This window comes from Meriones unguiculatus, chromosome 6, assembly GCF_030254825.1.
Source record: "Meriones unguiculatus strain TT.TT164.6M chromosome 6, Bangor_MerUng_6.1, whole genome shotgun sequence".
Classification (NCBI taxonomy): Eukaryota; Metazoa; Chordata; class Mammalia; order Rodentia; family Muridae; genus Meriones; species Meriones unguiculatus.
The window spans coordinates 13,225,348-13,253,201 of NC_083354.1; the positions used below are offsets into that span (position 1 = coordinate 13,225,348).

At 44.9% G+C, this 27,854-nt stretch overlaps 1 protein-coding gene and 1 non-coding gene across 2 annotated transcripts in view; both read left to right on the forward strand.

Annotated features, from left to right (window-relative positions):
* The first annotated feature begins 4,479 nt into the window (after positions 1–4,479).
* Positions 4,480–4,613, forward strand: LOC132654986 (small nucleolar RNA SNORA17). Its single transcript, XR_009592582.1, has one exon. It is a non-coding gene; the product is annotated as a small nucleolar RNA SNORA17 (small nucleolar RNA).
* Positions 4,614–11,534: 6,921 nt separating this feature from the next.
* Positions 11,535–27,854, forward strand: part of Scg3 (secretogranin III) — a 35,000-nt gene continuing 18,680 nt past the window's right edge. Inside the window, exons 1-7 of the mRNA XM_021631616.2 lie at positions 11,535–11,950; positions 12,614–12,666; positions 13,299–13,344; positions 13,446–13,661; positions 18,275–18,417; positions 19,550–19,702; positions 24,582–24,762. Of these exons, the coding sequence (XP_021487291.1) occupies positions 11,860–11,950; positions 12,614–12,666; positions 13,299–13,344; positions 13,446–13,661; positions 18,275–18,417; positions 19,550–19,702; positions 24,582–24,762 (883 nt within the window). The 5' untranslated portion in view covers positions 11,535–11,859. The remainder of the gene's footprint in view (positions 11,951–12,613; positions 12,667–13,298; positions 13,345–13,445; positions 13,662–18,274; positions 18,418–19,549; positions 19,703–24,581; positions 24,763–27,854) is intronic.

Sequence of the window (27,854 nt, forward strand, 5' to 3'; positions counted from 1 at the left end):
GACTTCATGTTTAGAGGAAGAGAATGAGCCATTAGAGACTATTCCAAGCAGAAAAAGAAATCTCAGTGACAGCTTGCATGCAAGGGATCTCTCTGGCCATGGCAAAAGCATCAGCAGCTGATGGGGCTGGAGCGCTGGGACCTGGGGCGAGTGGGAGAGAGTGAGGCTAGAGAGACCACAGAGGCACTCACGTAAGCTCTTCTTAACCACTGCGCTGTGTGACAGGGTGAAGAACTCATAGTCACTGTCTCTTAGAAGGCATTAGTTCTACCTAATTACACCTAGGAAGAAATGGTGGCCTAATTCCCCCGTGCTTTGGAAATTGCAGGGAGTTGGCAGCTAAAACATTCCTATCGTGGGAAAGGCTGGAGGATGGGCTCTGGAGCACCAAAGCATTGATTTCCATTTCCACTAGGGAAGATGTTTAATTGCCTTCTCAGAACAGCTTTGGGAAGACAAAGAACAGACTTGCCCTCCCTCTCCCCATGAGCAGGCATCCTATAACCACCACGTGCATCCATAGCATGAACCCTGCACAGAAAATACAAATGGGTATAATTTCTAGCAGAGCTTGGGTTTTTCTCACAGTGAATATTGAGCTTAAGAGCGTCTTGAGACAGGAGTTGGAAAGATGATTCAGTTCTTAAAGAGCTTGCTGAATAAATGTGAGGACCCAAGTTCAATCCTCAGCAACCAGGTTTTAAGAAGAAAGGGAAAGGTAGGCGCTTGTAATCCCAGCACTGGAGAGAATACAGGTGGATCTCCAGAGCTCGCTGGTCAGCAGCTTGGCCCACTTCTTGGTGAGATCTGGGTCCCAGTGAGGGACCCTGTTTCAAAAAAACAATGTTGACAGGCATGGTGGTACACGCCTGTAATCCCAGCACCCAGGAAGGCAGAGGCAGGTGGATCTCTGTGAGTTTGAGGCCAGCCTGGTCTACAACAGGACAGCCAAGGCTACACCGAGAAACCCTGTCTCGGGGGTGGAGGGAGAAACCAATGTTGAGGGCACTGAGGGACATCTGAAGTCGACCTCTGACTTCCACGTGTATATGCACACACACCCACACCATGAACAAGCACACACAGCTGTATGTGCACACACATAGACATACACACAGGGAAAGAGAGGCAGGGGAGGGAGGGAGGGAGAGAATTTCCTGAAACATCTCTGCCATCCCCTTGCGCTCCAAGTGGCCTCAATTTGTTAGACAAGATTTCAAGGCATTCTTCATTTCCTTCAAGATCCCGAAGTCGGGTAAATGGATTAAATCCACAGGCAACAAGGACAAGCTCAGACCACAGCTGAGAGGCTCCTAACCTGCCACTGGCAGCTACTGAGGAGGACCTCTCCAGACAGGCCTCAGGGTCTCAGCAGTCTGTATAGAATCATTTGTCTTTGAAGGGAGATTAGGGAAGCCACCTCCAGGTTAGCCAAACATGGAGCGAAGCAAGAAGAAACTGCCTGCTACTTTGGTCCACTAGGGATGCCCTGTTGCCTGGACATTGGCCCCCCAGTCCCTAGTTTGGTTCATTGCCAAATAGGGTACATCCAATTAGATTAAAGTTACTTCCTCCTGCGGTGTGGGGAGTGGCTGGCCTCGGGGAGATGCACCCTTTGAGTCACTTCCTGAGTCTGACTTAAAGGATATTTCTCCTATGGGATTCAAGCATTAGAAACTTAGACCCCTTCAGGATCCATAGATTTGAACATCAACTGAGAAGCCCGCCCTGTGGACACGCTCATCTCGTTCCAAAATAAAGAAACAAGTGAGATGCTCTCTCTGGGGCATGGCCATCACACTCATGAACGCACTGCTGCTGAGGTAGTCTGCGCACAGCCAGTCAACACGATCATTCCACATCCCAACAAGGAGCACTGATTAGATTTGGTGGGTTATTCACGAAAAGGGTGGGTAAGAGAAAAGACGGGGAGAGGGAGGGTCCTGGTAGAAGTGGGAAAGCGGAGTTGGAGGTTCCTGTGGGAGTTGAGGCTGTAGATTATCAAGACGTATTCTTTACGCGTATGAAATTATCAAGGAATAAATAAAATATGTTCTCCTAAAAACTGAAGTAGAAGAGAAGCAGATGAAGCTCTGCAAGGCATGCTGGTACATCTGTAGTCCTAGCACTTGAGAGGCCGGGCAGGAAGATCATGAGCTTGAGGTTAGCCTGGGCTACATACATATCCAGACCCTTGATCAAAAATGGAGAAGAAAGGGGTAAGGAAGAGGGACAGGGGAAGAGAGGCAGAGCAGTAAGCAGCTAAGCTCTACCATGAGTTTTGTGAGCATTTCAAGACTCATGGTTATTTCTATGCATCCCTGGCTACTCCATTCCATGTCCTTTGATTAGGCCAGGCATAATCTGGAAGGTTAGAAGAACTGTGTAAAGAGCCATTGCAGACATCGGCCTAACACATCAGAAATTCTTCTACACTGGCATCACTCCTAGTTCTTAAGAGTTTCCCTTCTGTTTCAACTCTGATTCTTTCTTTTAGGTCCCGATATGGTGATCCACTCTATACTGACCAGAGAACAATGTTTTCTTTCTGCTCTTACATTCATTTGTTCATTCATTCATTCATTCGTGTGTGTGTGTGTGTGTGTGTGTGTGTGTGTGTGTGTATGATAAAAGCTCACGTGGAATCAGCTCTCTCCATGTGAATCCCAGAAATTAAACTCAGGTCATCAGCCTTGGTGGCCCTAAGTTCTTTTACCCACTGAGTCATTTTGATGGCTCTCTAAAACTCTTATCTGGGGTACTCTGTTAGTCTTACCACACTCTAAGCTGGGTAACAGCAATCCTCCTGGACATAAATGTGTTGCATGTGTATTATGTCTACCTTGCCCCGTTTGACCTCAAATGGGGAAATTAAATGAGGAAAGACGGCCTCGGTGTAGCAGCTGCTCTTCCAGTTTTGCACAAACCTGACCATTGAGAATGCAAGCATTCTCTTGCATCTGACAAACAGTCCTAATGGTCTGTAAGAGCTTCCTCTGTGCCAGCCTGGTCAACACAGTAGCTGAGAAATCAAGAATGGCCTGAACTTAGAAGCTGAATGAACTTTGCTGGGTCAATGTCTTGTGCAGATCCACAAGAGAACATTGTCCTCAGTAGTCATTTGTGGCATTGAAAACCCCTTGGTCAAAAGAAGATTCCAGAAGATGGTGGTCCCATAAGATTGTGTAACACAGAAACACAGCCTCCTTGGTTTGTAGAGGCATCTTCGATGATGATGACCCTGTGACACATTCTATCGTCATTAAGCAACACATAACTGTGTTTTACCAGATCCTCCAAGGCTAGACTCTCTACAGCAAGAAATCCAGTGTATTAGTCATGGTTCTCTAAAGAAACAGAACCTATAGAATAAACTAAAATAGAGTAAACTTAAATAGAAGATGGATAGAAAGACAGACAGATAAGACAGATACATAGAAATTTATTAGAATGGCTTACAAACCATGGTCCAGCTAGTCCAACAATAGCTGTCTACCAGTGTTAAGTCCAAAAATCCAGTAGTTGTTTGGTCCACAAGGCTGGATGTCTCTGATAGTTTTCAATATATGCCAGAATCCCACTTAAATAGGCTCTAATGCCAGTGAAGGGATGGACCTACCACTGAGAGTGAGGGCAAGCAGGCAAAGAGAGCAAGCTTCCTTCTTCCATGTCTGTAGGGCTCCTCTTTTGACTATTTCATTTGGGTTTCTTAGGTCTCTTTCTCCCTTCTCCACTCCACTCCTTCCAACACCCTGATACCAGGTAGAAGAAAGAAAAGGTTAGTGGGGGGGGAGGGGTGTAATTTTTCTTAGCCACTTCCTGCTGGCTAGGGTCATTAGGGTCATTGGGGCAAGTCCAACCTTTGTTTCAGGATCTCTCCAACTTCTTTTCATCCAACCGCATCAGGAGCAGTAGAAAATGGAGACCAGCAGCCTTCTTCTTTCTCAGGGCAACCCTATCGCTCTCTGGGCTCTGGCATTTACTCTTTCTCCAACAAGTCCTCAGAATTAAACTATCTGCAGCTGGCAAAGAGTCCCTCCCGGAGCCGCCACGAGGTAAACAGTTTGCTGCTGTGGACCATCTGAATCAGTCCCATATCCTACACCTGGGATCAAAACAAAAACATGTTTACATTCACACACGTGCTCTTTATTACAGGCTGCCAGAAGGTACAGCCCAGGTTAAAAGTGCTCTTCCCACTTCAAAAGAACTGGATTAAAAGTGAGCCTTCCCAGGCAGGTGATGGCAATGTACGCCTTTGATAGGACGTTCGGGAGGCAGGGACAAGTGGATCTCTGAATTTAAGGCTAGCCTGGTCTATAGAGTGAGTTCCAGGACAGCCAGGGCTACACAGGGAAATCCTGTCTGGGGGAGGGGGGCGGGAGAGAAAAGGAGGGAGGAAGAGAGAAGAGGAGAGGGAGAGACAGAGAGAGAGAGGTGGGTCTTCTCACTTCAAATGATTTAAATTAGAAAAATCCCCCTGCCCCTGGATGGTGTTGCCGCGGGTGTGGCTGCTGTGTCTCCTGTTCGTCAGTAGGTGGCAGAGAGGAGAAAGGCTGTGTCTACACAGTGTTCTGACCTGTGCACATCTTCGCGATCAGTAGCCTAACGTTTCCTGCAAAGTGAGCCTCAGACGTCCCACCAGTCCAGTGCCAGGGACCTCAGTCAGGGAGCTAGCCTGAAACAACCACCAGTCGCGTGCCACGCAGGCCCAGACCGGCTCGCAGGGTCGGGAGCAAGATGGAGACTAGAAAGAACCCTATCTGGGCAGGAGTTAGTCCATCACAGACAGCCTTCGCATGGGGTCACTCAGGCAGCCAGGCGAGGAGCAAGCCCGAGAGGACCACCAGACAAGCACCACGGAGCCCGGACGGGGAGCTAGTCTGAGATGAACATCAGTCCAGTGCCAGGCAGGCCTGGGTTGGGGAAACAGACGATGCCCAAGATGACCCCGGCCCAGTGCCATGATAGTACGAGTAGAGCACAGCACTCCTGAAACAACCCCAGACAGTCAGAGACCGCAGGAGCCACTAAGAGAGCAAGTAAGTGGTGAAGAAATGGAAGAGAAAGAGAAACAGAAGGATGCACAGTGAAGACAGGCAGAACTGGACTCTTGAGGTCAGTGAGGAAGAGCCTGATGTGAGTAGCCGGCGGTGCCACCTGAGACCATGGTGGGCTCCTGGCCTGTATTGCCACCGGGAGCCATATCTGGGTTCATAGACCTGCAGTCGCAGGGGTCTGTTACCACCGAAGGCCAGGTTGGCGTGTCTGGGCTGGGCTGCCACCTGTGTACCTATAGATGTCTGAGGGGTGTGTCCTTTCCTGGGTAGAGCTGGCCCTGGGGGGCATGAAAGCAGGAGCACTGACTCCGCCCCCAGCTACCTACAACGTGCCTGGGCAACAGGGTAGCGCTGCCCTGGTTGCAGGACTTGGGGGAGGGAGGGGTTACGAGCCAGGCCTGAGGGCATGAGAGCGGGACAAGCCAGCACCAGCTCAGATTTCTCTCAGACCTAGATCCAGTGCTTTGAACTCGCCCACTCCAACATCTACTCCAATCGATGAACTGCTAGAGCACATGAAGGCACATGAAGGATCCTACAGATCCAAAACTACAGGAACTCCATGACACAGGGCAACCATAGAATATCTGAGAGGAATTGCAGCGAGGATCCCATATTGATAGAGTAGCAGAAGCCAGAGGCCTCATACCAGACCAAGAATTCATTGCAATGAACATTTGCAAGCAAAGAAGTGTGGACAGAAGCGTATACTATGGGACACATTGTAACACACTACAGCTTCCACAACCAGGTTTTTTTTTCCTCTGTTTATGGGGAGGGGCGGAAGAGGGGGTTCAAGGATGGAAGGTGGGTACAAGGGGAGGGGGAGATAAGTGGAATTGGGGTGCAAGATGTGAAATTCACAAAGAACCAATAAAAAGTTGGAAAAAAAACAGCACAGTGGTAAAAAAAAAAAAAATTTTAAATATTTTTCTGTTGGAAAAGAAAAGGAAAAAATGCCTCACAGGTATACCCAGCCACTTGGGTCCTAGTTAATTCTGAGTGTAGTCAAGCTGACCACCAAGAATCGCCTTTAGTTCAGTCTACGCCCTTCATTTCTCACTCACCCCGAGCTCTGTATCTGCAGCAGTGAACTGGAACCATTCTCTAACTCTGGTTCCTAGTGCCACAGAGGCGGCTGCAGGCTTTAACCTGAGGGCATTTGAGAAGCTTTACCTACTTCAAGCATGCCAGTAACCACTTAGCAGCTTCATCCAGGGCAAGTGAAAAGACAAGGCAGGGCTGATGGGGAGCTGGGCAGTTTGGCCATTTAACATGGATAAATGGTTTAACAAAAAGGTGTCATGTCCTTTTTGCTGCTATGAGGTTTGTAAGACGGTAAGATTTCATTCCACAAGCATGTCTCAGCCTCTCTATTATACACCAGGCCCTAAGGTAAGTTTATGAGTCCTGCCTCGCTCCTTCCACCAAGAATGTCACAATAAAACAAAAAAAGAAAAAAAAAGAAAAAAAGAAATACGTAAAAACAACATACTTTGGAAATAATTTTGAACACCGTTTACCATAGTCTCTGCATCTCAGAAAAGACCAAAGCACCGATCCACTGAGTTTTAATTTCCCTTCTACTGATCTGATCACAAAGTGTCCTCACATCTCAGAAGAGAACAGTTTACAGCTGTCTGAAATGTAACAATATGAAACACTGCGGTATATAAAAGTGTTGACGTAGACCATACTGCCTTACTTTCTTGTAACAAAGCTAGTGCATACCCATGTTAAAAATTCAAGGTTTTCTAAACTACCCAGCAAAAGAAATAAAATCCCAACCAGGGACCAACCAGAAGTACGATGGAAAATAGGCTTTGTGATAAATCTCTATGCATAACTGTGCATGCACGTAAATACAGAGAAAAAGGCACACCTTTGCTATAGTACAAGAATAGCCACACAAACCACTGGAGCACCAATCTCAGTGAGACACTGATGGTTTATTGGGCGCCTTTCCCAAGCTGATTACGTGCGATCAGGGCCGCAGAAGGACTCGGGAGCCTAACTGTGACATCAACGTGTTTGCTAGAGTCAGGTTATGAAGGCAGAAACCACAATTAGCTCATGGTGGTGGTACAGGGTGGTCAGCTCTGACTCAAGTCATTTTTTTGCTAACTAGACAAGCAGTTCTAGCTGACCTCTAATCTGATTGGTCCCAAGTGAAGTTTATGGTTAGAGCCAGCTCTGCTTATGGCTGAGGAATTTCTAGGAACAACAGGGCCCCAGAATATGCTGAACGTAAACATAGTTTTTGGTCAACCTCACCCTGTGCAGAGATTCTTTTACGTCAGCGACAAGTTGAGATGATGTGGCTGGTGGGCCTGAAACAAAAATGGCTATAGTTATGCCAAAAGGACCAGGCCTCAGCACCTTGTAATAGGAATCAGTGCTGATTATTTCACTCAGTTGTGATTGATATGTTTTAATATTGTACTGTTGTGTGTTTTAAATAGTGTTTCAAAACTCAGAAAATGGAAAGTACCTAATGTTTTGTTTGCCTTCTCTCTACCTAGACTCATTCTGGGAAACCCTTCTTCCTCGTGGTTCTAGAGGAAGTGTCCACAGCATCCCACATCTTCCTACCACAGCCTCTGAGCCAGGCCATTAGCTTGATCTCATTCCACCACAGTACAAGATAAGTGACCCAGAAAAGTTTTCTGAGCAACCACCTTCTGCAGCCACCCACTCTCCTCGGATTCAGCCCTGGAACTTTCCGTGTGTAGGTGGCCTATGACGTTTCGCCATCTGAGCTAGTTTATTTGCTCATATTCTTTTTTCATTTCCTCTTTTGTGGCCGCATCAGTCACGCTCTTTGTTGCACTCTGTTTGGTTATTACATCTCTCTGATGGTACACTGCCAGATTCCACATTTACTTCTCCTCTGCACCGGACAATTAGCCATCTCCAGTCTGAGCGCCCCGGGCCATTTCCTCTCACATCGAAGATCCATTCCCATCACTCTGCAGCCCTGAGTGTCTTAACAGCTCAGACTCTCGATTCTTGTAAATACCTCCTGGACAAGAATACTTGTTTTTTCATGAAAATGCTGAGCGGGGAACCATTCTGAGAGTGTCTTGATCCTCTGAGCTGGGACAGCCAGCATGGTTTCAGCATTTAGAAACCTGTCGTAAGCAGGCAACCCTCTACCACCTCATTAATTTATTTAGGCAAATGAATTTCCAGATACTGTGTAAAAGACCAATAACTTCAGAAAGATTTTTTTTCCCTTTATAAATTCAGTTGTGTTTGTATTGGCAGGACAGGTACATGAGTATATATTTACAGCAAGAGGGTTACAAATATTCACACAAAATATTGACTTAGGAAAAAAAAAAGCACATCCTAGCTATCTCTCGTTATTGCTCTCAGATGCATGGAAGGTTGCGTGATTTCGATTGCCCTCATTTTTCTTTATTTGTATTTTTAGAAATGTCCCCCTGTCATGTGTAGTCAAACTCAGTGAACAGCCTTCTTTAAATACTGGTCCAAGCAGATCAACTGTAAAAATGCTTACAAGGAAAATTAGGAAATTTAAACTCTGGGTATTTGGCATACTAAAACAGTATTATTCTTGAAAGTTTTCTTTAAAATATGACAGTTTCATTAGAAAAAACATTTTTTATATTTTAGACAAATGCACTGATATATTTATGGATGAAATTAAATGAAGTCCGTGCCTTTTATGGGTAGTTAATTCATTAGGAGTTATAAGTGGCTGGGAATGAATATCAAGAAGTCATGGGATTATGATGACTGAAGTTGGACAACAGATTCATGATGCTAATTTCCATATATTGTTTACTTTTATATTTGACATCTTCTGTAATAAAATATGTAATATGGTCAATCCAGCAATCGCTTATTAATAATAACGCCATGCCTTTTCTATACTAAGTTGGCATATCTTCTGATTGTCTCTACCTACTTTCCTGCTATTTGTTTGCTTTTTGAGGTAGTCCAGGCTGGCCTTGAACTTCTGATCGTACTACCTCCGCCTCCTGAATGCTGGCATTAGAGGTGTGTGCCACCAGACCACACAGATATCTCCATCTTCACTGTCAACTCAGAAGTCATCTTTCCACATGCCAGTTGATCTACTTGTGTGCTAAAAGACTCGTGGGCCACAGCGACAGACTCATTGTGTGTTGTAAGGCACACATGTCTTACCATGTCTTTTCATGATCATCTATGTCAATGCTACTACTCTCTTGTAAATTCAATATACCACTAAAATATTTAATTCTTATATGCAAAGGCATTTTTTAATAGTAACAAAATATCTGATTTTTTTTCAAGTTTTGTTGTTGGTGGTGGTGGTGGTTTTTTTGAGACAGGGTTTATCTGTGTAACAAGCCCTGTTACACAGATGTTTTATACTTGCTTTGTAGTCCAGGCCAGCCTCAAACTCACAGAGATCCAACTGCCTCTGCCTCTTAAGTACTGGGATTAAAGGCATGTGCCACCATGCCCAGCCCAAGGCAACTCTTATAAAGAAAAACATTTAATTGGGGATGACTTACAGTTCAGAGGTTTTGCCCATTATTATCACGGTGGGAAGCATGGTAGCATGCAGGCAGACATGGTACTGAAGAGGTAGCTGAGGGTTCTACAACTGGATCGACAGGCAGCAGAAAGAAAGCGAGCCACTAAGCTGGTTTGAGCTTTGGAAACCTCAAAGCCCACCTCCTAGTGACACACCCACTCCAACGGGGTCCTGTCTCTTAATAGTGCCACTTCCCATGGGCAACCATTTTTATTCAAACCACCACACCTTGCTTGGACTTCATTTGAACTCTGCACATACAGGTAACAAACCTCTAGGATTGTTTGCTCATTTATACTTGAATAAGAACATCAAGTTGCTCATGAACCTTATCTACTATATAGTTATTTTGTTTTTGGCTTTGCTACTTTGTTTGTTTCTCTTTACTAGACATGAGACCAGCAGTGACCTATGTCATCTTTATACAAGAGTCTATCTTAAGACCCAGTTTATTTCAAGTGCTCGATGTATATCGGTTAAATTCATTACGTTAGAATTACAACATTTACCTATCTGTGCTTTCCCAGTATGACCTTGTATAATAAGACTAGGAACGTAGATTAATTCATGCTCAGTGGTTCCTTCCTGCTCCGTAAGTCAGCTGATCCGAAATAGTACAGGTTCCAAAGTTAAGTATCTATCTGATGCAATAACAAATGGTATATATATATATATCTCAGCTGATTATTAAGACTACAGTATACCAGGATAATAAGACTATGCTAGCCATCATTGAGAAAGAGCTATTTGGTTTGAAATAACTGCTAGATTCAGGAGTACTCTGTAACAGTTTTTATGTATCAATTTTTAAAACAAGTTCACGTGGAAACAAACAAATAGACTCTTAGATTCTTCTTAACTGAAATATTTGCATTACTATTAAACTCAAAAACTTCAGAAAAAAAGGAAATTTGTTCTTCGGTTGGTTTATTGGTTTGTTTGTTTGTTTGTTTGTTTTCCAGCATTCAAATAAGTAACTTGGTCCTTGAAAGGGAGAATGCAGAAATCAAAGGCCTGATTGTGCTGGATCCTTCTTTGTGGCCATTATTCAGCTGGGTCCTCAGCAGGCTGCAGTTGGAAGGAAAAGATCCAAGTTCTGCTTAAAAATCAGACTGAAGAGCTTGCTCAGCACCCGGCTCTCATTATGCTGTTTGTATTCACCACCTAAAAGTCTTTGGCTAGGACTGCTGTATGCAATGGCCTCAGGCTTCTGGGATGTTCTCAGATTATAGGAAGCACCCCTCTGACTTGCTTACGAGAGGAGGAGGAGTTTTCACGGCTCTCCCTTTCCTCAAGACCTCCAGAGCATCAAGGTCCTCAGGTATAAAGGAGACTGGGGGAAGAATGTCACAAAAGCATACTATTTTTACCTACTTGGTTGGGAGGAAAACAAAACTGAAATTTTTGCCAATCTCCCTGACTACTGAGGACTCTTTTCTGTCTCACCGTCTGTGAAACTGAAGTTATACGCACAATCTACTTGAAATAATATTTGTACAATTTCCCAACCAAAAGACGCCTGTGGAGCATCAAAAAAAAAAAAAAATGACAATAAAAGCAGGATTTCCTAAGGTTTAGTAGAGTTACACCTTTTGATTATAACAGAATTATATAGGTATAATAGAATTATACGTTTTGAGTGTAGCAGGGGGTGATTTTAGAGCAGATACTGCAGAAGAATCACCAGTCGAAAGTAGACAAGATTATCCCTTTCTCCTTGACAACCCCGGGGAGGGAGGGCATTCGGTCCTTAGGGTACTACAACCTTGCCTAGCACCCTGCAATCCTGCAATCCGGCGGGACTCGGACATCGGAACACGACCAAGACTGCGGCATGCAAACTACCGGTCGCCCCTCCCCCGCTCCGTTCCCGCGGGATTGGAGTAGCTCCGAGTCGCTGACGCCATCCTCACGCCTCTGGTTCGCAGGGAGCATGCGCCTCCTCCTCACTTCCTTTCCTGGAGCTAGTGGAGTAAAGCTACGCCCAGGCCCGCGTCTGCCCAAGGCGCAGGAACTTCAGCACCCGGGGAGCGGACAGCGCCCGCTGCACCTGCTCACCTGCTCCAGGGCCTGCAACCTCCCTCAGGCCACAACTGCAAGCCCGGGTGGTCTAGCATCTCTCCCTCCCCCGCGCCCAGGCTCCTGTCCCTTCCAGCTTCTTACTCCCCTCCTCATTCATAACAAAAGCTGCAGCTCAGGGGCCCGGCGCCAGGCTCTTTCCAGCAGAGAGCAGCGGAGAAAGGAAGAATGGGGTTCCTTTGGACAGGCTCTTGGATCCTGGTGTTGGTGCTCAATAGCGGCCAAATTCAAGCTTTCCCCAAACCCGAAGGCAGCCAAGGTATGTGGATATGTCTCTGCTTCAGAGATCCCTTGCCTTTGACCCAGCAAAGGTAAAGCCTGCTGTGACCCGTGAGCTCTAAATCGCCTCGCTTAGTTTTTCTAACCAGATCTTACCCTATCCGTGCCTATTGACGGAATCGTTTTTTACTTGAGAGAATGAAGATAAATTTTGCCCCTTCACTTTCTAAATAATAGAGCAATAATACGGGCTGTTTATAAGGATCTTATTTTGATGAAGGAAACTGGTACCTGTTCTTAAAGTGACTTGGATCTTTTTTTTTCTTTTTTGCTGAGATAGTCTATTTATTACACATGCAGGGTATGATGAACTCTTTCACCGTGCCAGCAATGGCAATCCACATTGTGTATTTCTAATTGGAAGGAGCTAATAAGGCAAGAATTGAAACTATACGTTAAATTTCTGATCAGAAAACAAAAGTGTGATGGCATTTAACTCAGGACAGGCAGTAATATAGTAATCACTGATACTCATCATCTATACATTTGGTAATCTTTGCTAATATAAATTTTATTTCATAACCATCCAGAGTTATTTCTCCAAGAAGTTTTTTTTTTTCATTGTGGTTTTTTATTTTAACGAGAAACGGATTTTACCACCCAAATGCACCATTAAATTTATATTTATGTGTGTTTATTCTAGACAAATCTCTGCATAATAGAGAGCTGAGTGCAGAAAGACCTTTAAATGAACAGGTAGGTTGGATGCAAAATTATAACTGCTTATGACATTTTACTCTCATTATCAATTATTGTCATTGTGTCGTGGCATTTTAGCCACTTTACATTTATAAACTCCAGGAGATTAAGGCTAAATGGACAAAAATTAAGATGCGAGATCTCGTCTTGATAGTTGTATGTTCTCCCAGTTATGTACATTGAGCTCTGTATGAGATATAGAGTGACCACATGATGGATACAGTGAGGTCAACACTGTATCCACTCGTAGGAGACTGTTTACTTTACCAAAGCGTGTGCACGGCTTGTTTTGTCTTGTTTTGCTTTGTTTTGCTTGAGGCAGAGTCTTGCTGTGATTGCCCTAAAACTCTTGATCTTCCTGCCTCATCCTCTTGAGTGCTGGGATTACAGGCACATGTTACCATGCTCAGCTGAAGATTTATCTTCTGTCAGTGTTATAGGAGACAGGAATTAGTACTCAAAGCTTATCAGCCCTTGGTTTTATTTCATTTAATCCTTACAACAGTGCTTTTCACCTGCGTTTTACAAACAAAACTAAGCCTCATAGCGAGTAAGTCGTTTGGCTCAGACACTTGGGAAGCAGTGAAGCAGTGAGTTAAAAGTGGGTCTGTCTCCTGTTTGTTTCACAGATCGCTGAGGCGGAGGCAGACAAGATTAAAAAGGCCTACCCTCCAGGTAAAGGGAAATCACACTGCTTTTCAGTTAAACAATGTTGGTCATGGGATTCTAAACTAAAATGGATGTATTGGGCTTGGAACTTTTTTTTTTCTTTTCAGAAAGCAAGCCAAGTGAAAGCAATTATTCTTCTGTTGATAACTTGAATCTGCTAAAGGCAATAGCAGAAAAGGAGAAAGTTCAGAAAGAAAAGCAATCCATAAGAAGCATCCCGTTTGATAACAAACTAAACGTGGAGGATACTGATTCCACGAAAAACAGAAAGCTGATTGATGAGTATGATTCCACCAAGAGCGGACTGGACCACAAATTTCAAGGTAAACGATTTAAAAGGTGCCTCAGTACCTTTCTTTTTTTTCTCATTTTGAGTTTTTCATCACATATTAAGAAAAGGTCACATACTTTCAAAATATATCTAATATGCTCATATAATATGCTCTTATTTGTCAAGGCCAAAGCTGAGGTGAGGTCAAAATTTACTGATAATGACTAGAAATAATAAAATGCATTCAATGATGTAAAATGCAGGCATCGGGTTTTTATTTCTCTCAAAGCATCAGGAAGGGAAACTAATTGCCATCATCACCTTTATCACTTTTCTGAGACAGTCTGGCTGGCCTGGTACTTTCTGTAGCCCAGACTGACTTAATCCTGTGACAGTTCTCTTCCTTTGGCACCCTGAATTTTTTCTTACCTCCGTCCTAACCTTCCAAAGCTTCTTTCTTTCGCTCCCCATGTTATCTCCAAACTCTGTCTTTGCAAACAAACAGACAACTACAGTTCCCAGTCACCACCAGCCTTACCCAGCACCCAATCCCATCTCACTTCAGCTACAGCAGAATCTTTTACACATCTCCCAGCAAACACTCCAGCTTTTTTTTTTTCTTCAGCCTATTCATGATGAGACAGCTGGAGGGGACTTTTTAATCTACCACTACAAATTGAAAGAGTGTAATATGTACAAGCTATCCCTTGAAGACAATGCTCAATATCAAGCTCAGGTCCTCATTCTTGCTAAGCAATCACCCTACCACTGAGCTACAACCACAGAGCCCTTGAGACTTTTTTTTTTTTTGAAACGGTATTTCCTATGTAGTCTAAGCTGGCTTTAGGCTCATGATCCTCCTGCCTCAGCTTTCTGACTGTTAGAACTGCAAACAGCATGCCTGGTTAGTTTTGTGTTTGTTTGTTTGTTTGTTCATTTGTCCATGTTGAGTCAAGGTCTTGCATGTAGCTCAGGCTGGCCTGGATCTTGAGGGTCTCATGCCTCCAACTTATAGAAGCCAGAATTGCAAGTATGCTGTGAGCATGAAGTTATTTCCCATAAATCCCTCTAGTAAATTCTCACTTCTCTTAGGACCAAATCCTGCATGCAGTCCCCGTCTTCGGGGTTAGTCAAACACTTCTGGGTTTGTCTAGCATGCATAATCTGATCAGCACCTTGCCCCTTGCCTTCATTGCACTTCTTGTAGTTTGAACTTTTATGTTTGTAGTTGTGACCACTTATGATTGTCTTTATCCAAAACTACGTTGGAAAACTCACAAGAAGAGAGACATTCTAGGCCAGTGCCTGAGCAGTCATTAATTCGTTGTATGGTTCTATATATGAGTGAAGAAATGAGAGAATGTGTGAATTGATATAAGGCACCCTGGAAAAGAGAGAGCATTTTCCATCCTGCAGACCAGTGTTTAGAAGTGAACGCAGGCTTTCTTCTCTGTCCTTATTTTGTTTCATGGCAACGAGAGAATTATGTTGATTATCTGGGGAAGGGAGGGGTATGACTCCCAATTAAATGGGACTTTCACAGAACATCATAGTCTGGGGGGGGGGAAGTTTAGAAGTGGATCTTATGTGTTGGTTAGACAGAGGCAATGATTTATGTTTTGCTACTTGGGGAATTTAAATATTGAATTCTCCTTTTTAACATAAAGTATATTGGCCAGAAGCAAACAGGCACTGGGCAGAACTGTGTCCAAAAACAAATTTAATCACCTCAGGTTGAAGAGAACATTTGGCTTAATAAAACCTAAAAAGAATGGATTAGTCACACTGGTTGCAGGCACCCGCAGAGACGTGGATTTGCTTGTGATTTGACCACTAACTTGAACGACTACTTACTAAATCATTTATTTTCCTGCCAACTCCTCATAGGTTTAGAACTCTAGAGCTAGTCCTCAGGGCTTTAGGCTTATCCTAGAATTTCCTTTAACTTTACCTGAGATCCTAGAGAAACTGAGTCAAGGGTCAGTTTAGAGAGAATACTTTGAGGGTTAAAAAAAAAATCTAGTTTCCTTTCCTTTTGTAGGCTGCAAATCCTATAGCCAGAGGGTTTGAACCTACTGAGGCATTTGAACAGAACATTAAAGAAGTGCAAGCTTCATCCCAGAAGGCATGGTAAGGGAGATTATCTATGGCAGGCTATGTCCTCCTCGGACCTAAGACCATCTTTAAGGAAGCTCCAAATTCGAGATTCTTACCAGTTTCTTTTTTTATCTACTTATGCTTTAGTCTCCTTTGGGTGTTCACCAGCAAGACTTAGCACGTAATTCCTACATTGCAAGCTATGAACTAGATAATAAGCTCAGGGCATCCAGGGACCATGCTGAACCCAGTCATTACTCTACCGGTGTTTGGCAGACATTAAGATCTGAATTCAATTTGACCGAGAAATGAATCCCTGGTGCTGAGTGAGATACTAGATAGAGCCATTGCTCTGCCTCCAGTGTCTGGCACATCTTAAGACTTTAATTTTACTGGAGAAATGAATTCCAGGTACTAACTGAGATACCAGGGATACCAGGGAGATAATGGCAGAGCATGGTCCTTTGATGTCTGTACAGGACACTGTAGCTGCCTGAAGGCTTAAAATGTGAACCCCTGCCGGCTTCTTTCTGAGGCCTCACACAGGGAGCATAAAATTCTCCTTTGTGCACAGGAGAGAAAGCACCGTAAGGTATTCTGCTCATTTTCAAAGAGCTTGGGAGAGACTGATGGAAGGTAAGGGCAGTGGCCGCGTGCTTCTTCACTTTCAGCTGCAGCTAGCAAAGTTCCACTGCGGGAGACCCAAGTCCCTGGCTAAAGAGCCTGCAGTGGGCCAGCGGAGGAAGAAGATATTTCTTCTGAGTTGCCAGCCTTCTAAGTAAATGAACTGAAAACAGTCAGCTGGGTTCTTTTCCAGCTTCAGCAGGCAGCCAACATTCTTCCTTTCTCAGATCCTGAGGGATAAGTGCGGAGGGAAGTAAATTCTTCCACCTCTGCATAGACGGAGAACTATTCCCCAGTGCCTGGCTTGCAACCCACAAATGGAAAATTCAGACCGAAGCGATAGAGACGCCGTGCTCCCGAGAAACAGATGAAGAGCTCAACTTCCAACCAGCCAAGAGGGGAACTAATTTTATGATTCTTGTCATGCTGGTACTTGGGTCTCAAAGGCCTCCCAGCTGAACAGGATCTCAGCCTTTGCGTATCATCACCACTCATCTTAATAAGCTTGCTTCCAAAAGACAGGGAAGGGGTCTGCCTGAGGCTGTGGCTGTCCCCATCACCACGCTCTAGAAAAAAGGCCACAACATGGGAGAAATTCCCTGGCCAAATTCCCGAGGGCCTTGGAAGAAAAGGGCAGAATCAGGATGGAAACTGAGTTGTTCTTTCTTTGAGTGAAAGTGATAAAGATTATTCATAGTGCTGGACATAATGGTGCATGCATTTAATCTCAGCACTCTGGAGGCAGAAGCAGGCAGTTCTTTGTGAGTTCAAAGCCAGCACATACACACACATACACACAGCATTATTTGTAGCATATCTGGCCAGGAATTCAGCTTTCGCTTTTTCCAGAAGGTAATCACAGTCCTTTTAATTAAAAATCTAAGTCAACTCTGCGTAGTTATAATAGTACACTCTTCCATACATGACCTAAAAGGTGGCTTTAACACCTTGTTTCATCTGCTCCTTACAACAACACCATTAAGAGCACATTAATTAAATGTCCCTGTTTGTCCGTATTTGCTTGTTTCACTGTTTTGTTTTGTGTTCAGTGCTGGGACTCTAAGCCAGGGCTTTACAAATGCTAGCCAAGCACTCTAGCACTGACCTAAACACACAGCCCAATACCCTTATTATTTTGTACAGTGAGGCAAGGTTGTGGAGATGGCAAGAAATGCCACTGGTCTAAACTACTGATCTTTCCCATCTGCCTCCACTGGACAGGGAGAGCCAACCACTTCATAAATTGGATCTCCTCCGTGTGGTATAGATTTCTGGGATTCTTGTGCAAGTGGTACAAAGTCTCACCGCCCTCATCTCCTTTCTCTCTCACCTCACTTGTTGTTTGGAGTTTTGTTTTGTTTGAGACAGGGTCTCACTCTGTAGCTCAGGCTAGCAACCCTCTTACCTCAGGCTCCCAAATGCTCGGACTGCAGGAGTGACTCACCCATCACACCCAGCCCCTTTCCCTCACTCACGAGGCTCTTGCTTTAGTCTGAAGCTACACTGCCTGTATTCCCAGGAAAACTTGAGGACATATACTCGCAGGCTTTTCCACGAAGATTCGCACATTGTCTGTGCACGTCTCTTGCTTTCTTTTAAAGTTTTGACTCCAAGCTCATAAAATAAGCCCCCTGTCTTTTGGAGACTGCAGTTTAGCACATTAAGCTTTGTTACATGGAGGAGGCTCTGTCACAGTCAGGCATAAGAGATCATGCCTGTGATTTCAGCACTCAAGAGGCAGAGGATGGAAGATTGCTGCAAGTTCCAAGCCAACCAGGGTGACCCAGTAGGTAACTATCTCGAAATAGATGGATGATAAGTAAATAATAATAAATAAACAAATGTAAGAAAAATTCTAAGTATTTAAAAAAGTATAGGTTATACTATGATGTGTAGGATAGGTCTATACTCGCCATGATGTGAAGCCTTGCTTGCTCTGTCTAGATGACCCAGATGGACTTCATCAACTGGATGGAACTCCTTTAACTGCTGAAGATATCGTCCATAAAATTGCTACCAGGATTTATGAGGAGAACGACAGAGGAGTGTTTGACAAGATCGTTTCTAAACTGCTGAATCTCGGCCTTGTAAGTTGTACGTGTGAGAGTGAACTCGGTTCTTGGTACAGTCTGCCGTGCCCTGAGTCAGGCCTCATAATGCCACCACCCAAGTGTTTATGGTACACCTGCTTTGTACTAGGCTCCAAAGAATTCCTTTGAGTTTTCCCAAAGAGCCAGATAAACACATACACCCATCACACAAGCCGCCCGAGAGTCAAATGAAGCTGCACAGCTTGCCAGGCAAGGTCTGTGCCCAGCTGGAAGTCAGGAAAGACTGTGGATGGAGAGGTATGTAAAATGAGCTTAGAAGGGAAGTCAGGATATAACCAGCAGAGGCAGAGGATGTATGTGGCAAAACCAGAAATAACGCAAACAGAGACTTGCAGTGTATGTTTGAGGAACTCTGAGCCATTGAGCTGTCCCCAGCCTTGGCTTGGCTGCTCAGCCCTCACACAGCCCCAGCAGGTTTTACTGAAGTTCTCACTTTACAGTTACAAGGGGTATGGAACTGCCCATGTGACCTGCAGCTGTAAAGCAGCAGCCCTCCTGGAAACATCCACAAGGTTTCAGCACTGGCAGCCTGTAGGAAATAGTCTAAAAGACATTTTGTCCTGGAGTGCTGGGCAGTGACTGTCAAAGCCCGTCTTAGAAGGGATTGTCCGTTGCAAAGAGAAGCTGCCTTGATCATGGGTAAAGGCTACACTCATCTCTGTGAGTGGAAGGACAAAAGTTCAGAGTGTTGTCAGGGATTGTGCTGGTTTAGAAATGGTGGTTGTAGATTTTCCTCCAGTTTCCATGACTTCACCAGCACCAAGTAGCGAGGTCTCCGGTACCCAGGTATGTTTCCACTTTTGTTGAGCTGGGCCTTAAGTCTCACTAGAGAGCTGGTAGTTTCTGTGAAGCTATGCATGCCACTACTGCATCCTCAGGGCAACCGTGCCGTGCTGGTCCTTGATGGAGTTCACAGGAGTCCTAGCAGAGTAGGTCTGCCCAAAGCTTGAACTTTGGATGCTTACATAGTGCCTGTATGTTCAGCTGGGCTTTACAGTTGATCTGAGCCGAAAGGCCACGGATGGAGTTCGGATGATGTTTGTTTGTACGTTTGTTTAAAGCCCGGGGTAGGAGTAGCAGTTATATGTGCCTTGTCTCTTTACGACAGATCACTGAAAGCCAGGCGCATACCCTGGAAGATGAAGTAGCAGAGGCTTTGCAAAAATTGATTTCGAAAGAAGCCAACAATTATGAGGAGGAGGCTCTGGATAAGCCCACAAGCAGGACCGAGAATCAGGATGGAAAAATACCGGAGAAAGCGGTACGTTCACACGTGTTAGGAAGGTGTGCGTGACGAGGGCACGCATGCTCTTGTATCTCTGCAAAATTAGTGCCTTGCTGGATGCCAAAGAGGATTGGAAGAGTTTGGTATTTTTAGCATACTGGAGCATCATATATCGTATTACGAAACTATTTATACCATCCCAGTGTGCTGAGACCCGTATCCCACAGCTTTTCGGGTATTCAACTTCCGTTTACAATGAATGTTTTCACCTACTCTCAGGGCATGTTTCTGCTTGTACGTGTGCGCATGCACGCACACGCATGCACACGCTCGCACACACAAAGGGGACTAGATAGCACTACCCCTCCCAGTCTTACGCTGTTCCTCTTTTCCAGGCTGTATTCTTACACCTGCTCCTTCCCCTTCACACTGGCTCAGAAGCCTTTTACCTGGGCCTGCCACTTGTCTTAGTTAGGGTTTCTAGTGCTGTGAGGAGGTCTCATGACCATGGCCACTCGTTAGGCAGGAAAACGTTTAATCGGGGCTGGCTTACAGTTTCAGCGGTCTAGTCCATTATCATCATCGCAGGAAGCATGGCAGACATGGTGCTGGAGATGGAGCTGAGAGTTCTGTATTTTGATATGCGGGCAGCACAAGGGCCTAGCTTGAGTGTTGGAGATCTCAAAGCCCACCCCCACAATCACACACTTCCTCCAGCAAGGCCACACCTCCTAATAGTGTCACTCCCTAAGGGCCAAGCGTTCAAACATGTGAGTCTGTGGGGGCCATTCCTCTCCAAACCACCACACCATTCATCCTTACTTTCTCTTCCTGGACTCCTCCGCATTTTCCCCTTGGAATCAACAATGCTACTGCGATCTTCCTCTCCTTCTTCAGTTTTCCTTATAATTCTAAAGAAATAAACCATAGGAGGGTGTCAGATTCCTTGCCATGCTTTTGAGTTTCCCCCCACCTGAGTACCCAGACCTGAAGCGCATTTTTTATCAGCTCTGGCATCTTCTCCAATAAAAAGCAAAGGTTTATAGGGTATAGCACGTCTGTTGTCTGGTCTGGGTTTCCTCAGAAGGTGGTTGTTTCAAAACCAGGTCTCAAATGGTATGTAGCCTGGCCTCAAGTCTGTGGTAAATCTGCCTTCTGGCCTTCTAGGTGCTAGGTTATAGGCATGAACCACCGCACACATTATGGTAATGTTTGTGTGGGTTTAGTTTGTGTGTGTGTGTGTGTGTGTGTGTGTCTGTTTGTCTTATGTAGTCCAGGCTAGCCTTTAACTCTCTGTGTACCCCAAATTGTCTTTGAACTCTACATCAAATCCTTCTGTCTCTACCTCCCAGGTTCCCAAGTGCCCAGATTACTGATATGTACCACCAGGGCCAGAAAATAAGATTATTTCTGAATTTCTGCCTTGATAGCCTAAAGACTCTCCTAGTAACTGGCACCTATTCAAATATCTTTTCATGATCTATCTGCTCTTAAAAAAAAAAAGTTTTCTTTCTTAGTGAGGGTTTCTATTGATATGAAGAGACACAATGATAAAGGAAAACATTTAATTGGGGCTGGCTCACAGTTTCAGAGATTTAGTTCATTATCATCATGGCAGAGAGCATGACAACATACAGGAAGACATGGTGCTAGAGAGGTAGCTGAGAGTTCTACATCTGGATTGGCAGGCAGCAGGAAAAGCAGGAGGCACTGGGCCTGGCTTAAGCGTTTGAGACCTCAGAGCCACATGTGTAGGGCATCCAGGCAACTAACACAGGGGCTTATGGCTGACACAGAAAGAGACTGGGGAGGAGACCCAGCCCAGACCACACAACCTCGAGAGCCATAGGCAGGGTCTGATGCCTGCCGGGAAAGCCAAGGGGAAATACGAAAGGATTTTGCCTTCATCCACTTCCTGTTGCCACAGCAGAATACCTGAGACTACATAATTTATAAAGAAAAGAATAGAGGCTGGCGGGATGGGTGACTTCTCCTCCAGAGGATGTAGATCTGATTCCCAGCACCCACGTGGCATGACTCACAACCTTCTGTAACTCCAGCCTCGGGGGTCCTCTTCTGATCGCCACCTCCATCAGGCATATGTGTGCTGCACAGACATTCACGCAAGCAAAACACCCATACGTGTAGAAATAATTAAGCCTTTAAAAAAAAATGCTCTTAGCTCACAGCTTTGGAGGGTAGAGAAATGACTATGGGACAGTTCCTGGTCTTCTGGTAAGGTCGTGTGCCGAGAAGGGAAAGGAAAGGACAAGCAGGTGTGTGTGTAAGGGGGAGCCATGACAGCCTTTGTTTGTTTGTTTGTTTGTTTGTTTGTTTGTTTTGAGACAGGGTTTCTCTGTGTAGCCATGGCTGTCCTGGACTCACTTTGTAGACCAGGCTGGCCTCAAACTCACAGAGATCCATCTGCATCTACCTCCTGAGCATGGAGCTTGCCCACCATGCCCGGCTGCCAGCCACCTTTTAACAACTCACTCTCTCACAAGGTAGCTAGGCTGCTGCATCTAGCTGAGTCTTGTCAACAGTGGGAAGACACAGCCTAGCACAGCCACCAGCACCCACAAGGAGCACCCTTTCACCTAAGGCCTCCACTCAGGTAAAGCCAGATTCTTGACCATGGCTCAGAAACGAATCCCAGGGCAAGCCTGGGTGAGGCAAAGCCAGCCAATATGTTAACTGTTTTGACAGAAACTCACAGGAAAGCAGTATACACCTAGGCTGTGGGCGCAGGCTCCCTGAGAACCACACTTGTGTGTCCTTACTATGGCTGTGACTGGGACCCTGGGCCTTTTTAAATTAGATTGCACAAAGGGTACGCTTTTCGTGTTTAAAATGTTAGGAAGGCTGAAGCCTTCAGATGGCTCAGCAGGTGAAGACACTCACTGCCAACCTTTTGACCTAAGCGGCCCACACGGTAGACAGAGAACCAAGTGTCTGAAGTTGTCCTCTGACCAACACCCACATGACTGGACATCAACATGCATGAACGTGCACACACACACACACACACACACACACACACTAAATTAATTAATTAGTTAGTTAAATGTACTCATAAAAAGAATAAGCAAGCTTACAATTAAGTAAAGTTATAAAATAAAATATGCAAGTAGGTTTCCTTTTGTAAATGAAATTGCAAGGTGGTTTTGTGAGGTGCATTGCTTATAGATTTAAAGACGAGAGAGGGGTGCAAATTTGACAACAGTCTAGCCCTAGAGCATTTGTTGCTCTAAACACCCGTTTGAGAGGCCATTAACATACCATTATCTCTGAAGGCAATTTGGGCCTTGTTCAAGTTTCTTGACCCTGGCAACCATAAAAGCAAAGCAGACCCCAGAGCAAGGGTTCCCTTTCCTTCTTGTGTCCTCTTCATTGTCCCTATCTTCTGTCCTGCCTCTGTCTCTCAAGAAAGGCAGGTCTCGGTAACATAGTGTGAAAAACACGAGGACCTGGGCTACTTACAAAGGAGGCATTTACCTGGGTTTGTGAGTCCAGAGTGATAAAAGCCCAGCCCCGTTGCCATGGCGGCAAACTGGCATGGAGGCTGGAGCGGCAGGCTGAAGGTTTGTATCTTAAACTGTGAGCAGGAAGCAGAGAGCAAATTGGGAATGGCGTGTAGAAACCTCAAAGCAGGCCCCCAGGGACGCACTTTCTCCAACAAGTCCACGCCTCCTAAGCCTCCCTGGAAGACAGCATCACCTGAGGGACCAGGTAATCAAATGGGAAAACCTCATTCAAACCAATACAGACATTCATCCATTCCTGAGGGCGGAGCTTACACGAGCCCACTACAGCCTGGCCTTCAGTGTAAATTTTAATGTTAGTTTTGACAGGGACAAACCTTATCCGAAGGTTTGTATAGCAGGGGTTGGGGGTGTGTGTGTGCAGGTGCATGTGTTCATGTATACAGGTGAGTGTGTTGCACACATGTAGCCATGCATGCCTACATGCACATGTATGTTTAGGCCAGAGGACAACCTCAGGTGCTATTCCTCAGGCACCGTCTGTCCAGTGCTTTGAATCAGGGTCTCTCACGGACCTAGAGAAAATAAGTTGACTGGTCATCCAGCCAAAGAAATGTGCCTATTTCCGCCTTCCTAGCTCTGGGATTACAAGCGTGTGCCACTGGGCTCAACTTTTATTTTTAATGCGGGTTCAGGGATCAAACTCCTGTGTTCCTAGAGCAAGCCCTTTACCAGGTATGCCTTTGGCCTCCTTGTAGGAGGTTTTAAGCAGAGGAGCTATAAAATCACATTGCTAGAAGGATACATCCGCCCACTGGGTATAAGATATTGAACCGAGAAGCCATTCGAGGTAAGGGATGGACCACGTAGACAGTGGGGCACGAACGGCTGCTTGTACCAACATGAGTTACTGGAGAAAGAGAAGTACAAACTGCCGTAAGATTTGAAAGTCGAGCCAACAAGGGCATTAATGGATCAGCTGTGGAGAAATAAAGGAAAAAGTTAAGAAAAGCTCTTAGATGTATGCCTAGTCTACCCAATGGCAAAGGAGCTTTGGCCAAAATAGGAACAAGGCTGAGGTCTGAGGGGAGAATATATATATATATATATATATATATCTCACGCATCTCATCATCCAGACACAAATACCTCCCGGATGTTTTGAGGTGTGAGTCCTCTGTTCCTGGTGGACAGTCTGAAGAGATTTCCTACAATGACCTGGTCCACCCCACCCCACCCCACCCCTACACTGTGTGAATCAAAACTCTGTCCTCCTCAGTGAAAAACTCATGGAGGAAAACTTGGCCAAAGTAGAACCACAGAAATCCTCAGTCTAGTCTCTCCTGAGCCACTCGGGAAATGAGAGAATTGAACTGGAGTTACATTAGTTGTAAACAGTGATTGTTTTCTATTGTTATCTTCCCTTACTGAAGACTCCGGCAGCAGCCACTCAAGATGGCTTTACTAACAACAGAGAAAATGATGAGACAGTATCTAACACCTTGACCTCGTCCAACGGCCTGGAAAGGAGAACTAACCCCAACAGGGAAGATGACTTCGAGGAACTCCAGTATTTCCCCAACTTCTACGCACTACTGACAAGCATCGATTCAGGTACCGGGCGCTTTATGACCGTGTGGAGGGGAAATGAGACAGTCATTCTAGGAAGCATGTGGGAGGCTTTCTTCCTGTTCTCGGTTCCCAAGTGCAGTCCTCCTGACACTGACACGCACTGCTGGCTGGGGAAAACATTTCACATCATTTTTTTTTTTTTCCGAAAGCAGTTTTCTAGTCACGGAAAGAGAAATCGGGAAATGTGGAGTTTCTGGATAATTTAATCCTGTTGACAGACAGTTGGCTTAATTGTTTGATAAACAGTCGTGGCACACCTGCTGTGTACAGGTACCCAGCTCTGTCACACGCTGAGATGAGTCACCATCCCGCCCTGACCCAGCTCAGCTTTCGCTCTTAGGGTAGCTGGGTTTTTTTGTTATCAGCCTTTTTATCTTATTTATTCATTCATTCGTTTTGTGTGTGATCATGGGTGCCACTACCGGGCACTCATGAAGACTGGAGAACAATTTGCAGGAGTCAGGTTTTTGTCTGTGTACTGCAAAGGCCCTAGGGTTGGGACTTGGGTCATCGGGTTTGGCAGCAAGTGCTCCTGGTGCCTATGTTGTCTCTCTGGCACTTCTGCTTTTCTTAATGCTTTGTCCCCAGCTTTATTGAGGTGTAACTGATATGTATATCCCTGCAGTCCCAGCTCTTGGGAGACTGAGGTAGAAGAATCACTATGACAATGGGTCCAGCCTGGTCTATATTGTGATCTTGAGGCCAGCCTTGGCTACACACAAACACACACAGTTGTATATGATGTTTTGGCTTTCGTCTGCATTGTGAATGATTATCATAGTCAGGCCAATGACCGTATGTCTGTCACGCGCACACACATAGTTACCGTTGTCTCTTTTTTCTTCTTGTTATTGTGAGAACCTGCCCTCCTAGCATATTTCAGGTAGGTAATTCAGTGTTGTCATCCATAGCTTCCAAGCTGCACAGTCTCCAGACTTATTCACACTGTAGAACAGAAACTTCATATCTTTGACCAGAATCTTCCCATTTTACCCTCTCCACCCAGCCTCAGGCATTCTACTTCCTACTTTTGTGATCTTGGTATGTGGACTTTATATAAAGTAGTGTGAGGGCTATGGCTGAAGCTCAGAGATAGACGACTTGCCTAGCATGTTCAGGGGCTTGGATTTGGTTACCAGTAACACACACGGAGAGAGAAAGAGAGAGACAGAGTCAGAGACAGACAGACAGACAGACAGAAAGTGTGTATGTATATGTCATGGGGATAGGATATAGTGTTTTCATATGGTCATCACACATCCTTCCATGGACTTTAAATCATCTCTGAATTACTTACAGTGTCTGCCACAGTGCAAGGGTTATGCAAATGGTTGTAATGCAGTATTGCTTGGGGAATGATGAGAGGAAAATTTACTGTCTGTGCTCAGTAAAAAAATGCACTCAATTAGCTGGGCAGTGGTGGCGCATGCCTCTAATCCCAGAAATAGGAAGGCAAAGGCAGGTGGATCTTTGTGAGTGCAAGGCCAGTCTGGTCTACAAAGTAAGTTCCAGGACAGCCAGACTGTGTCTTTAAAAAAAAAAAAAAAAGCAGTCCGTTTTTTGTTTTGTTTTGTTTTGTTTTTTCTGTAGTATTTTTGATCCTCAGCTAGTTGAATCCATGGATAATGAAGCCTCAAGTTCATTGCTGAGAGAATGCAGTATTAACTGTCACTGTGTCTGGCTCATTTTACCTACTGTGTTTCCTAGGCACATTGTCAAAAGCAAAACAAAACATCAAGAGGAAATCCTGCCAGTTGTATTAAATCTTTTGCAACTCTTTCTTCATTTTCCTCTCTTAGTGGGAACCTTATTTGTTCTTCTTTAAATTATTCAAGACATTGCTTACTAGACATTCACAGCTTTGATTTTTTTTTCCAGTGAGTTCAAATGAACATTGGATGAAAAGAGGTCAGGGATGCATGTGGGAACACATGTGGAAAATTGTTCTTTTTCAAACAAGTCCTACCCTGGTCTTGTCAGTCACATGCATACTGAGCTGCCTGCAAGATTTGGCTTCTGTCTCTGGTTACTCTGCAAAGGATGGTAGTCCCTAGCATTTCTATAACTGTTCAGGCCGGTACCCTACACTGCCCAGCGGCTTCCCCTGTCCCTGTCGCAGTCCTCAAGAGAACAACTGTGTAAAAATTTCTGGAATTGTAATCTGTTTCCTCCATAAAGTGATCGCGGAATGAGCTTCCATTCCCAGAGAATTCCATTCGTCCTTCAGGTCCAGACACTGACCAGATGGCACAGGCCTCGTGGCTTGAATCCACAGAGCTGTGTGTCTGGAGAATCTGTTCTGAGCCGCCTTGCCCCATTGGTTGTCAAATGACCAGCTCAGAACCTCTGTCATTCTGTTGAGTCACTTATCATCCTTCAAGAGCCTCAGCATAGTGTTAAATACGCGTGTGCACCCTTGACCCAGTGCCGTGATGTCTAAAGCCATCTGTCACATCCCATTCAGGATCTCCCCAACTCATCTTCCTCCCAACCTGTGAGTTTTTATGGTATTTTTAAAATGCCGCTGAATGGGATGTTCTTTGTTTGTTTTATTCTTCCGGTTTGTTTGTTTTAAGACAGCGTCATACATTCCAGGCTGACCTCAAACTCGATATCCAAGAATGACATTCAACTCCTAATCCTCCTGCCTCCGGTTCCCAGATGCCGAGATGGGAGGCATGCGTCATCGCATCTGGTTTATTCGATGTTGGAGCTTAAACCTCAGGGCCTTGAACGCAGTAGGCAGGCCCTGTACCGAGCTACAGTCCCAGAAGATTTCTTTGTTGTCTGCTTTATTCCTGCAGTATTTCAGATGTAATCAAAGCCCCATGGAAGGGTTAAAGTGCACTCTTTTCTAAAAGCAGCTTTGTATGGCTATATACTGCCCTATGTTCCCAATCATGTCTTAGATTGTTGATTTTTTTTTCAGTTAAATGTATGTGGATTTTGTTATAAATGAAGGAGGAGATATTTCAATAATTCTAATGCTCTGCTTCGTAAATTGACAATAAGAGATAAAACCATTTTCTCTTAGTTGTCTTTATTTTCGTTCTCATGGGGTTTGGAGGGATGGC